Below are 12,180 nucleotides of genomic sequence, written 5' to 3'. Positions count from 1 at the left end.
TATATATATATAGATATAGATATAGATATATATATATATATATATAACAGCCTTATAACAGGCTTCACGTCTTCCTTATTTGGCTCCTCAGTCAGTTTCGTGCATCTCGTGATAAGCGTCACAGTCATCTTCATCTTTGTGGCTCTCTCATGACTGTTAGAAGTCATCACGATGTCTCCGGGGGTGATGCAAAGGTTCTTAGGTTTCTGTTTTCCATTGCAGTCTTATTGTTTTGTTTTGTGGTATTTGGCGCAAATTAAAAACGTGCCAAAGACCAACTGAAATATCAGTAGTGTGCGAGATGTCTTTTAGGCATTAGTAGAAAACAAAGGCCAGCCTGGATCCAACCTAGTTAGTTGTGAGCTGGCTGAGGGATGCTGTTATAGAGGAGAGGATGGACCTGTGCCTCTCCTACAAAACATTTCATCTGATTTACTCATGCATACAAGATTGTGTTTGATTTCAGATTAGTGGTCATGGCACATATGTTTAAGCCCTCATAAATTATTGATTGCAATAGATTTGTTTGGACGGCATCATTATTATACTTATGAATGATCTTGTTAATGTCTTCCCCCTGCCAACAGCCCACAGAATACCAAACTAATTGTTTCACTGTGCTTCACTTTGTTAGAGGCCTTAAATGACTCCTGTCTCTCTGCCCACTGTGACTTCACATCCTTTCCCATGTGGAAAGAAGTCATCAGACATTCCAGTTCGATCGGCAAAACATTTTTCGAGTTAAATTCGAAATGCAGTCGTGTACGAGAAATGTGACGGAAATGTTTCGTGGACACTCGCATCAAGACTGTAGTAGTAGTGCATCTTTTTCTCATTACGTTAGCATTTCAGCTTGTTGTGTGTCCCACCATAACACCACAACGTTCCTCTTTTTGAACAACTGGGCGCATTTTCACTTTAACCTTACATTTCGTCATCACAGTTAGGACAGTAAAAAAAAAAGAAACGATCAAAGAATATGAAATAAGTATTCATAAATCATAAGGTCTTCCTGTACAAATAACGGATAAATAAATGGTGGTATGTCCCTGTCGTTCATCGTTCTCTGTAGTATTTACACATGTGCGATTTAACTTGTTTTTGTGGGGGATACAATGTACAAGCCAAGTCTTCAGCCATGGGCAATTTAAAAAAAATCATGAAACCATTATAGGACTGTACATGAGAGAGCTAGACAGCTTTTTCAAGTCATTTATGTGAGGATATTTATGTGCCAATCATGACAATTCACCACGATCAACTGATTGTTGTTTATCGCAATCCGTGATAAAATGTTGTATCACCCCGTCCCTAGTAGAGAAACTATTTTTAAGTGCATTTGTTGAATCAGGTTAATCACAAATTGTGCCAGATATTTACTAGACAGTGACTTCCACATGGTACACTGTGCACTCTGATTTATGTACCTACATTTATTTCATTTCACCTCATTCATTTTGTGAGGTGGGTAATCATACGACCAGTGACAAAAACACAATCTAATCATGTCTGGACAGTCAGAATTTAAACTTTGCTCTCACTGTCTCGATTTCTTACTTCATTGTTTATTTAGGTTGTAAAAGCTAGACTGATTAACAACCTGACCCTAAACAAAGCTTTCAGTTTCAGTTGCTTTAGGTACTTTCTTGTGAACTTCCCAATTTCAGAAAATGAGATATATCATGGTTTATGAAGTGGAAGTTGAGAAATAGCTTTCTAGCCAGTGTAATGCAGTACCCGCTTGAAACATGCGTATTGCTTGGCCTACGATATATCCTGCTTTCTTGAGAGCCACTCATGTAACTTCTTCTCACTCAACACTGGACTACCTTGGTTCCTCAGCAATGCACCTGCCAAGTGTTAAGTCGATTGAATGACAGATTAACAAGAAAATCGAAGGAAAGGCAGACAGAAATTCCTTCCATTTTAGTTATATACTCATGTCAAAAATAGCTTTCTGCATTTGATACGTTTGTGTGTGTATGCCAAGAAAACAGACACATGGCTGCATTGTGTATATTACACACTGTATTGTGAAGCCTGAACCTATAAACTTTTGAATTTGATAGACTCCTCAAACAAAACACCGCCTTACCTTTTTTGTCAGTTCATTATTAGATTGAGGCTATATTTGGCCCCGTCCAGACATCATGTTCCTGCATAATAAACACACATTCCTGGATTCAGTGTGTAGGACTGAAGATCTTCTTGAAACGTGAGGGTGTTTTAACAATCTTTACTCTCATCCTTATCTAGTCAGTTGGATTCCAGGGAGAGTCCAGACAGGCGGCAGAGGAATGTATTTTGTCTAATAATTTAAGTAAATCCTTACAATAACGGTGAAATGTGACCTCCATCTGAATGGGATAATTTGATCCCATACTCGTTGGTCCCGAGGTACTGAAGCACTTATGGCATGTTTTTACTGCCTGGAGAAATATACCAGATTGTGATAAGGGCTTTACTTAGGAATGAAGTTGGTGTATCAGTGTCCTGATAGGGCTCGTGGATCCACGATAGAGACGATTAGAACCAGATTGAGGCCGCTGCCTGTACAACAAGCTTGTCATGATTTTGGAAAGAGGTAGATAACATGTTTGATTGTGGCACTTTATTGTATAAATTTTATTTGACTTTCAGTAAAGTGTGTCAGACTTTTGTCACTGTCTTAATTCAGTTCACTGAAACAGGACAGTTGTTATTCTTTTCTGTGGTTATTTAGGGTTTTCAGGTCATCCTTTGTTTCTGGTTGTATTTTTGTTCACAATTACGAGCTTTAGAGTACCAATGTACCAAAAATCGGAAACTCTTTGATGGTCTTTTGTTTGTTTGTTTTTTTGTCATGTGTACATACAACAGTTGTGCTATATTCAACAAAGTCAGAAGTGGTTTATAGAGCCAGTAATAGTGGCTGACATTGGCCTATCACAAATATATTGGTAGCAGCATATATGTTGGCTAATACGTGCTGATATGGAACCTTTATTTTTTACAGAATAAAATGCAACAATAGATGCAGCTTACTGTTTCAGCAAACTGATTTTGGAAAATACATTTTTTTGTTAAATTGTAAAATATCCTGCCTCCATTAAATAACTTTGTGTATGATGTATGATAAAGTAATTCAAGGGATCATTACAAAAATCGCGTGTTTACGTATTTATTCTCTGTATAGAAGACTATCGGCAGATATATCGATACTGGATTTTTCATAATCACTGTATTGGCAGTGGTCCCAAAAATCCGGTATTCATCAGGCTCTCGTGGTTCAAGACATCTTGTGATCAACAATAAAAATTCACACAGCACTGGTATTGTCACTATTGTCTCTGATGTTTTACCTCCCAGTGACTCTGGGAGGAAAACAACATTAATCTTCTGAACTCATTTTGGCTCTTCTCTAAGGGAATCCACTCATATGATTCTGTGTCTTTGTAGGCGAGATCTTTTATTAACCGTCGTAATTTTAGTAAATCTGTTGTGTTCATATAATGGCTCCAGTGGGATGAGCAGCTGTGCTGAATTGGGACAGATTGGGAAAGGAGATGATTAATAGTCCAAACATTCATTAAAGTGTATCTCCTCTCTGGAGTCAAAGGAGGATTTTTAAGATTTTTGGGGGCTGAAGCGATGACTTTGTCTGATGCAAGAGTTTTATCTTGGCTATTTTCGTTTCCTAGGAGGAACTAGTTTGACTTTCAAGCCGTTTTTCTGATGCACCCCTCAAGTGAAAATGGGAAAATGGAGTGTCCATCCATAAACTTACATAAACAAACTAAATTTCAGTATGCATAACTCAGTATTGTACTGTACATTACCACTGTTTATGTTGGGGTACATCAGTTATTTTTGGAGAATAACACATATGATATATAATACATGCCAGACATGTCCCGTGCAATGTTTGAGGCACATGATGTATTTGCAAGCTAAACAAGGAGCTCAGCAGAGTTGGCATGCTCTGCAGTACAGTTCAAGATCTGTAGTCCATGGCACTGTGTTGAACTCTTTGACTGAAATAGCTTCTTTTTTTTATGTTGCAGGGATCAAAGAGTATTGAGGCTGATGGAGATGAAGATGAGGAGGCTGAGGAGGATGGCCTGATCCAGCCAGCTCAAGTGTTTGCACCAAAAAGTCTCATTCTCGTGTCCAGGCTGGATTATCCCGAAATATTCCGGGTAATAAGACACCATATGATTAAATCTTGATTAAAAAATATTTTCTGTCTTGTTCAGATGGAATACTCAGAATATTTGTCAGATCAGTGCTTTCATCTTGCAGGTCTGAGATGACGTTAATCTACTTTGTACTGTCTGCAAAATAGGCCCTTAAGTGTAAGCACACACTCAAGTTAAGTAAATGAGACAAAGAAGCACAAGCACCTCTGATGTTTTCATTACAGACTGAGTTGATCAAAGCTTTTACAGGCTCACGGTCAGCCTTGCTGTTCCTGTTAATAGGTTTGTGTGTTCCTACAGGTATGCAGGTGCTATTAGAATAAACAGTGCTATCATACTTTACCATATGTGTCAGAATAATTGAAAGTAAAGTCATTATTACTTTTTAGCCCAGTGGCCTCATTACACAAAAAAGGTCCCAAATTTTTGACCTATCATAACAATAATTTTGAAGGTGGGAAAAATCTTATATTTCTATTACAGAAGCAATTCATTAACTCGTGGCTGTGTCCTATCCTGACTTACACGTCCTATTCTATCTTAAGAAATCCTAAATGGAACTGAAAGCTTAATTCTTCAGTCAACATTTGTCCTCTCATGCCTGTGTCTGTGTTTAAAATGTACACAAGGCTGCCTGTATCCATGACAACAAGTGTGTCACTTCGCTTGTCACTGGCTAGCTAGCTTGCTTTAATGGACAAGAAAACATGGGCGTTCAATTTCACCTACAATGAGTCAGAGGCATTAATCGTGTCATGGAGGAGAGGATTTAAATCCAGTAATACATGGGCCTGGAAATTTTAAGCTAACAGGCTAACATCAGCCTCTCAGGCAGGCTAACAACAATGTTATCCTCTCCAACTGTCTAACATCAACGTTAGCTTTCTCCAACAGTTATGGCTTGAGTAGCCTTAAATCCAACTTGATAATATTTAAGTGTTCATGTTGTTCTCCATTTTCATTGTCATTGTTATACAGAACTAACAACAGTGGTTATTTTTAATTTAGCATAGGATCTATGCCATCCTAACTTAGGTTTTCTTAACCAAGGAAATTCTCTCGGATGGTTCTGTAATAGCTAAATTCTTAGGAAACACGTTTCTATGAAACTAAAAATCCTAAATGTCATCCTAAACTGAAATGATGCCCCTTCAGATATTTGTAAACTAAAGGGTCGCCTGTTTGACCATGAGCTGCAGTATTGATGACTGTGTAGTTATCCTCTGTATGTGTCTGTGTGTAATGTCTTACTTGAATTTCACATTTTGTCCTTTCAGGGGTGCTTGGGTCTCATCTACACAGTGTACATTGACAGCCTGAGTTTCCCTTTAGAAAGTCTGGTGGCCAACCTCTTTACATTCCAGGTTCCTGTTGCTGGTGGATCCCAGGTACGTCTTAACTGAGGCAAACCACACACAAAGTACCACAGTCTACAAGACATCTCGCTTTTCTTCTACTGGCCTGTTCCTTACAGATTCAGACCAGACTGGAAAAGATTCTTGTCGATCCTTTTTGTGTGTTTTTTTTTACCGTTTGGCGGTGATTGTTTCTTGAGGTGATCGCTGAGGCTCAATAGTGCAGCTAATTAAATGATTTATGTCAGCTGTGCAGCCAATCAGGAATGTCGTGTTCAGATGGTGCCAGAGATTGTTGTCCAGCCACAGGCAGTAATTTTCTAATACATATTCGTCATTTTTTTTCCATCATGTTACTCTGAGCAAAATGCCTCAGCCCAGACGAGTGTAGAAGACAGCCGAGCTCGTAAACTGTGTTTATAACAGTTTAGGGGAATATATATTTAGAATGTCAATGTGTTTAGATACTTATATATTATAAATGCAGTGAATCAGGCAATGTAGATTACTGACTTACACCTTAAAAAATGAAACTGTGCCAACTCAAGTCTTAATAATACTCGAAATATATATTAAGTTTACCACTGCCACTGAGGATAAATCCTCATCAGATCCAAAATCCAAATCCCAAATCAGATTTTGTTTTAATAGATGGCTATACAAGGAAAGAATTTGGCCTGTTCCCGAGCAAGACGCCGCTTCACATCCTGAGTCCTTGAGTCTGCCTTTAGGCAGAACCTCGGCAGTGGAACAGACTCGTTTGTCAAAACGACACTTAGTTAAGCATACAAGTATGTCAAGAATTGTATGAATGGAGACCCTGCAATACCTTTGATTTTTTATTTGACTGATTCAATTTTGACATCTTAAAGGTCTCTACAAACCTTTTTTCATGTCTCAGTACCACATAATGTGAATCACAAAACATTCTAAAGAATATCACCAGTTTGACTCGACTAAATGCACATTTCAGCAGCAGATCCACACTGTGGTAGAAGGTTTTTATCATATTTTTTTAATGAAAGGATCTTTTTAAAGGATATTGACACAGTTGTACCAGTTATATTTTGGGGAATGTGTAATTTGAGGTTTTCCTTGCTTTATGACACGCAAAGTCACACAAGTGGCCCTGCAGCTGCAATGAAAAGCTTGTCTCCTTTATGCGATACAGTCGCAGTACATTGGGCTATAAATATTAATGGATGACTTTCAGTTGCATCACTGCTTGGCCCTGTAGACACGATGGCAGTAGAAATTTTCCATGACTGTTTTTCTGACCTTTAGTGCTTTTCGTTTTTCTTTACAGAAGCTGTTTAGCCTGGGAGCAGGAGACCGGCAGCTCATCCAGACGCCTCTGAATGACACGCTGCCTGTCACATGCAAAAGTGTTGCTCTGCTCTTCCAGCAGCTGGGTGGGTCCAGTTACTTTGATAACTACTAACTAGTAATCATAAGACAGGAAGTGACATAATGAGTCAGATTGTGACTTGTTAGTGACTCTGTGTTGTGTCATTTATTTGTTATTAACATCCTGCCGTAGGATTTTTTGAATGAACAACCGTTTCCTGCTGCAGGTTGTCACGTTTACGAAATATCCCATTTAGGTTTTAAAACGTTTTTGATTGTTGGTTGTTACAATCTGACAGCGAGCACTAAAAGAACATCTGTCTTAATCATATTACTGGCATTATTCATCATTAGCAGCTTAACCACATTTTACATTCATTCAGTCCTGATCCTTTTCAGATTTTTAGAGGCTCAGTTCTACTTTGCTAATCACATGGTGGTAAACTACAGCACTGTAGCACTTGTACAGTCAGAAGACTTTTGCAATGAACCATTGAGAACTTGAGTTAATTCTACAGTAAATGTGTCTGAGGCCAGATTATGGTGGTTTTTGCTTTTTCCCATCAGTGTTTCTGTAAGTTTGTGTGGGCTACAACGAGCACATGATGAAGATTTGATGCAGTTTGCTGGTTTCACGTTGCCATGTTTGCTCAAAATGATTGTAAAACGATTAACACAGGCAATACGTGCTTTGTTAAAGATACTCTATGCCTGATTCACCATGACTCATATAGTAGTTCAACTGTGTTAAGGGAGTGTGCCTTTCACTTTCGTCAGCCTTCAGAAATCACGGCTTGTAATAAATCATGAACTGAGCTATTGCACAATATATTTTTAGCCTTTTCAGTCACTGAAGAAGAATCAGATTAGTTCAGTTTTTGTAACCCTAGGCGTACATCTGTAAGAGCTGAGAGTGAAATTAAATATCTTTCACCTGAAATTTGATTTGTAATGGAAAGTTTTTCCTCATTCGGCCTCATTTGATTAGAAGAATGTGCTTGAAAACAGAGTGGATTTTATTTCCTGAGTGTATTCACGCCATCTGTTTGTTTGGACATAGTGATGAACATGCACATGGGGGGTGACTTGCACGATACACATGTGATCAGGGTTATGTGGAATTTATGCATTTGTAGCCAATCTGGATACATAAAACAAAACAATCTTGATATAATACCGAGACAGTGCCACTGTCATTCTTTATAAGCCTGTTTCCTTGAATCAGTTAAAGCAGGCACAGGGCCACAGTAAAGTGTGTTGGAAAGGTGCTCAATATGTGACATCACTGTTAAATGTTAAAATTATGAATCTTAAAGTCATGTAATAAGTATAAAGTGCTTTAGTGCTGCAACCATCACTTTCCAGGTGTTAGCTCAGGCAATCATTACCACTCTCATGTCTGTATGCTAAATATAAGGCTCCAGCCAGGAAGTGGTTAACTTAGCTTAGCGTTAAGACTTAAAGTGAAGGGAAACAGAACAGCCTGTCTTTATTACACTTGTGCACAGATTAAACAAACAAGACATACCATGTTAATGAATAAACTTGTGCTGTTAGGCAGATGTTTCTTACTTTATTATTTTTTTTTATTTTACCTTTGGACAGACCCAGGCTAGCTGTGTTCCCCTAACCACCTTCTGGCTTTAAGCCATATATTGGGTGTACGGACTTGACGGTGATATCAGTCTTTTCATTTAACATTTAACTGGCAAGAAAGTGAGCAATTTTAATCCCCAAAATGTTATATTTCTTTTACATTGATTGTATTCTTACATCCATTTATACATTCTGCAGAGGTTAATGTACAGTAGGACCAGCAGGACCGTTGTAGCTATATGTAGCAAATTGTAAAACAATTGGCTTTTCCTTTAATCGCGCTTTGATTAAAGAGGCTCTGTGGAACTTCTGTGTTGAGCTGGAAGCACGTTGTTAGTTTATCTTAGTGGACTCCATTTCTAAACTCAATTTAGCTGCTGTTGCTCTCTGTTAGCGGAGCGGAGAGAGGCACTGAGACGAGGCACTTGGAGAATGTGCATTTAGCCGCATGCTTCACGAAGAATTTGACAGTCCAGCAGCATTAAACAACTTGAATAAATCATCAACATGCTTATAAAAACAATAGAGAGATGGGGAAGGTCTAATTTTCTATGTCGTGTTACATCCACTCACATATGGCAAATAAAAAAGTGATTAATACGTGTAAATTGCTGCAAATTAATACAAAGAGCCCCTTTATCTCTTAATATAATATTTGTGTTTGATTGTGTAGCAAGACAGATGTACTGTATGCAGGAACCTCTGAATGTGAGTCTTCATGGCATACAGAGTGAAAGTGACTCACAGTTAGAGGTTCATTCTTCCGTCCTTACAACTGACTGCTCTGCATGCTGACAGGAGGGTAAATATCACAAGTCAGCTGATCAGCTACACACAAGCAGAGAGAACAAGTGCATCGTCTCCCTCATTAGGTCATCCTCATGTCCATATGAGGACTGGCTAGTAGCTGTTCAGGCAGGAAGATCAGCAGCACATTGCTCTGTGTGCACAGGTCACCGAAGTCACCATGGAGGAATGTGTGTTAAACATGTCACTCTGCAAAGGAAGTACATCCCTCCCGGGGTCAGATAAAACCGGCCATCAACAGCCCTGTTGTTTGTTGTTTGTTGCTTTTGTCTCTTCTGTTGTCCGGGGGTTGTTCTGTCACTTCTTATTTAGGGCTCGGAAGTATGTCGCTATATCCATGAGATAAGTAAACACCTGAATCTGAGGTGTGATTGTAAAACCGGAGGCATGCTCTTAATAGAAAGCAGTGCTACCAAAAATAACATCACAGCATTTGGACCTACTATGTTTATAAAAGATGAAAAAACTGGAGCCATTTGGTTTGATTTTGTTGAGGCTGGTGTTTAGTTTCCTGTTTACCACTGAAGTGCTCGACTCAGGCAGCCAAACATCCAGACTCAGCGCCCCCAGTGGCGCGGATACATGTCTGCCAGTGTTCCTCTCTCTTTATCACTCACAATGTGTGATGAATTGGTCTGTCAGTTGCTCGATAGGAAACAATAACAGGAACTGTAAACTTAGAATTCTTCCTGATTGTCAGATCGGTATTTGAAATATTATTTATACTGTATGAGAGTGTGTCATTTCCTTTTGTTTTTCCACAGATTTTTGTATTCGTGTTTAAGATCAACTTTTAACCATTTCCTTCGAAATGTTTTGTTTTTGTCCTCACGAGCCGGCAGGTTGCACATCTTCAAAGAGCAGTTTATGTGAAGTGATTCTAACTGATATTATTGCAGTTGTTGTTTGGCAACAGCCTTTGGCAACTGCACTTAGTAGTAAATACACAAAAAAACAAAAAACAAAAAAAACCTGTGATTTAAAGGTACACATCAAAGTGTGTGTAAAGGTCTTGGGGGGGTACTACTGTACGTGTGAAATAAGTAGCATTACCCTTAAAGAAGTCGGAACAATTTTATAGCAAAAACAATTTGCAGCAGTTTACTTAAACACATAAACTGCTCTTTTTGCTCTAAATTTATTACATAATGCTCCAGTCCTACTACCTACATGTGTTTGCCCCATGCAGTGGAAAACACAGACAAGTCACCAAGCAATGACAAAGACACACTGTAGAGACATAATTCACATAATCAGTTTATTCAGTGTGAGGCAGCAGCAGCCTATGCAGACAACGTAATGCTCTCTTCTGAAATAAATTGAGTTACCAAAGTACTTGCAGGCTTTTCCCTCACCGACACAGCTCATCCTCCTGGATCTTCAAAGTGAGATCAGTACACAAGTGCACAAACATTGCCACCCAGTCTTTAAGTAGCATTGGTATGGTTGCTGCATAACGCTGCCAACATTCTACAGAATATTGCATGTTTTGAATTGCAGTAATCGGTCTTGAAGCTGTTATGGATCTGAACAGAACTCCCAGATGAATATTGTGTGTTCTGATATGTGTCCACAAAGAGCCACGAATGTTTGATGAATGATCTGGAACAATATGGCCGTCACATTCCAACAAATACCTCATTCATTTCATCCTCTGTTGTTTTCTCAATCCAGGAATCCAAAATGTTCTGAGCCTGTTCTGTGCGGTTCTGACAGAACACAAGGTTTTGTTCCACTCCACTAGTTACCAGAGGCTCGGTGAGGCATGTCGCGCCTTGGAAGCCCTCATGTTTCCCCTTAAATACAGGTAAGTGTGTGTTGGAAGCCAGTGGCAGGACAGAGTCTCATGTGATTTTCCACTCACACAGTGGCTGGTGTCATGACTTCCCTACCTTGTGATTCGGCTGATGATTAACATTGTAGGAATAAGCGTATCTGTCTGATAAGATTCCACTTTAAGATCGCACAAAATGACCTTGTTTAACCTTGCAGATATAGTAACTTTAAATTTTTCCACTCACTTTTAGAGTTCACTTCTCATAAAACTCCCTTTCTCGTGTGCAGTAACTGACTTCTCTTTTTAGAACACATGCAATCATTATTATCCATCTTGTGAAACTATCCTCAGAGGGAGTTTTAGGAGAAGTTATTATTTTCTGTGGTGTAGAATTTTTTAGAAATTACTTCAAAGCCACACATGACCAGAAGTCCTGTGTCTGGTGAGGCAAAAGATAACACAACACAACAGGTGAATAAACAGAAGCAGGAAAAATGTAACATACGTACAAGAAGAAGACAGGCCTTTTTCACAGTAGACATTTTGGCCTGGCATTGTAGAAAGAGCACAGATGTTACTCATAACATTAAAAATGGCTCTGTTGTATTTAATCTGCGACAGTGAGCCTGCATGCATACTATCAGGACCTTGTATCCCCCTTCTGTGATATGTCAAAATGTCCTCCTTGAAAAAGGAGGAGGATATATCAATGACAACATGCATGTGTTGTTATGAGTGTGATAATAGCTTCATAACAGATTCTGTTTGAGGGGTGATGAACATCTGAAACAAAAGCGAAGAAAAGAAAGACAAAGAAGAGAGGTCAAGAAATAGAAAGAGAACAGTTTGATGAAATGTGTTGGAATTGGGTCTTTGTTACTGAGCTGGAGAAAGTACAGTGCCCCTCTCATTCACCCATTCACACATCAGTGGAAGCAAACTGTTTATGTCCTCTAATGTTCAGTATCTTGCCCAAATCACTAAATTATGTGGCATGTAGCTGGGGATTGAACCATCAACCCTCCACCTAATGTACATTATACAACAAGTATTTCCGACCAAGTGGTGTGATTGGCTATTTCTATCAGCTGTTAAAGTATCATTTATTAGAATAATTGTT

General features: G+C 38.8%; 1 protein-coding gene across 2 annotated transcripts in view; it reads left to right on the top strand.

Annotated features, from left to right (window-relative positions):
• Nucleotides 1-12,180, top strand: part of sbf2 (SET binding factor 2) — a 101,689-nt gene that overhangs the window by 37,680 nt on the left and 51,829 nt on the right. For both annotated transcript variants that reach the window (XM_073465124.1, XM_073465123.1), the window contains exons 4-7: nucleotides 4,044-4,178; nucleotides 5,456-5,566; nucleotides 6,840-6,945; nucleotides 10,958-11,090. In XM_073465124.1, the coding sequence (XP_073321225.1) occupies nucleotides 4,044-4,178; nucleotides 5,456-5,566; nucleotides 6,840-6,945; nucleotides 10,958-11,090 (485 nt within the window). The remainder of the gene's footprint in view (nucleotides 1-4,043; nucleotides 4,179-5,455; nucleotides 5,567-6,839; nucleotides 6,946-10,957; nucleotides 11,091-12,180) is intronic.

The sequence above is a fragment of the Pagrus major genome, chromosome 4 (assembly GCF_040436345.1).
Source record: "Pagrus major chromosome 4, Pma_NU_1.0".
Classification (NCBI taxonomy): Eukaryota; Metazoa; Chordata; class Actinopteri; order Spariformes; family Sparidae; genus Pagrus; species Pagrus major.
The sequence above is the reverse complement of the archived record's forward strand: the minus strand, read 5'-3'. Positions and strand labels throughout refer to the sequence as shown.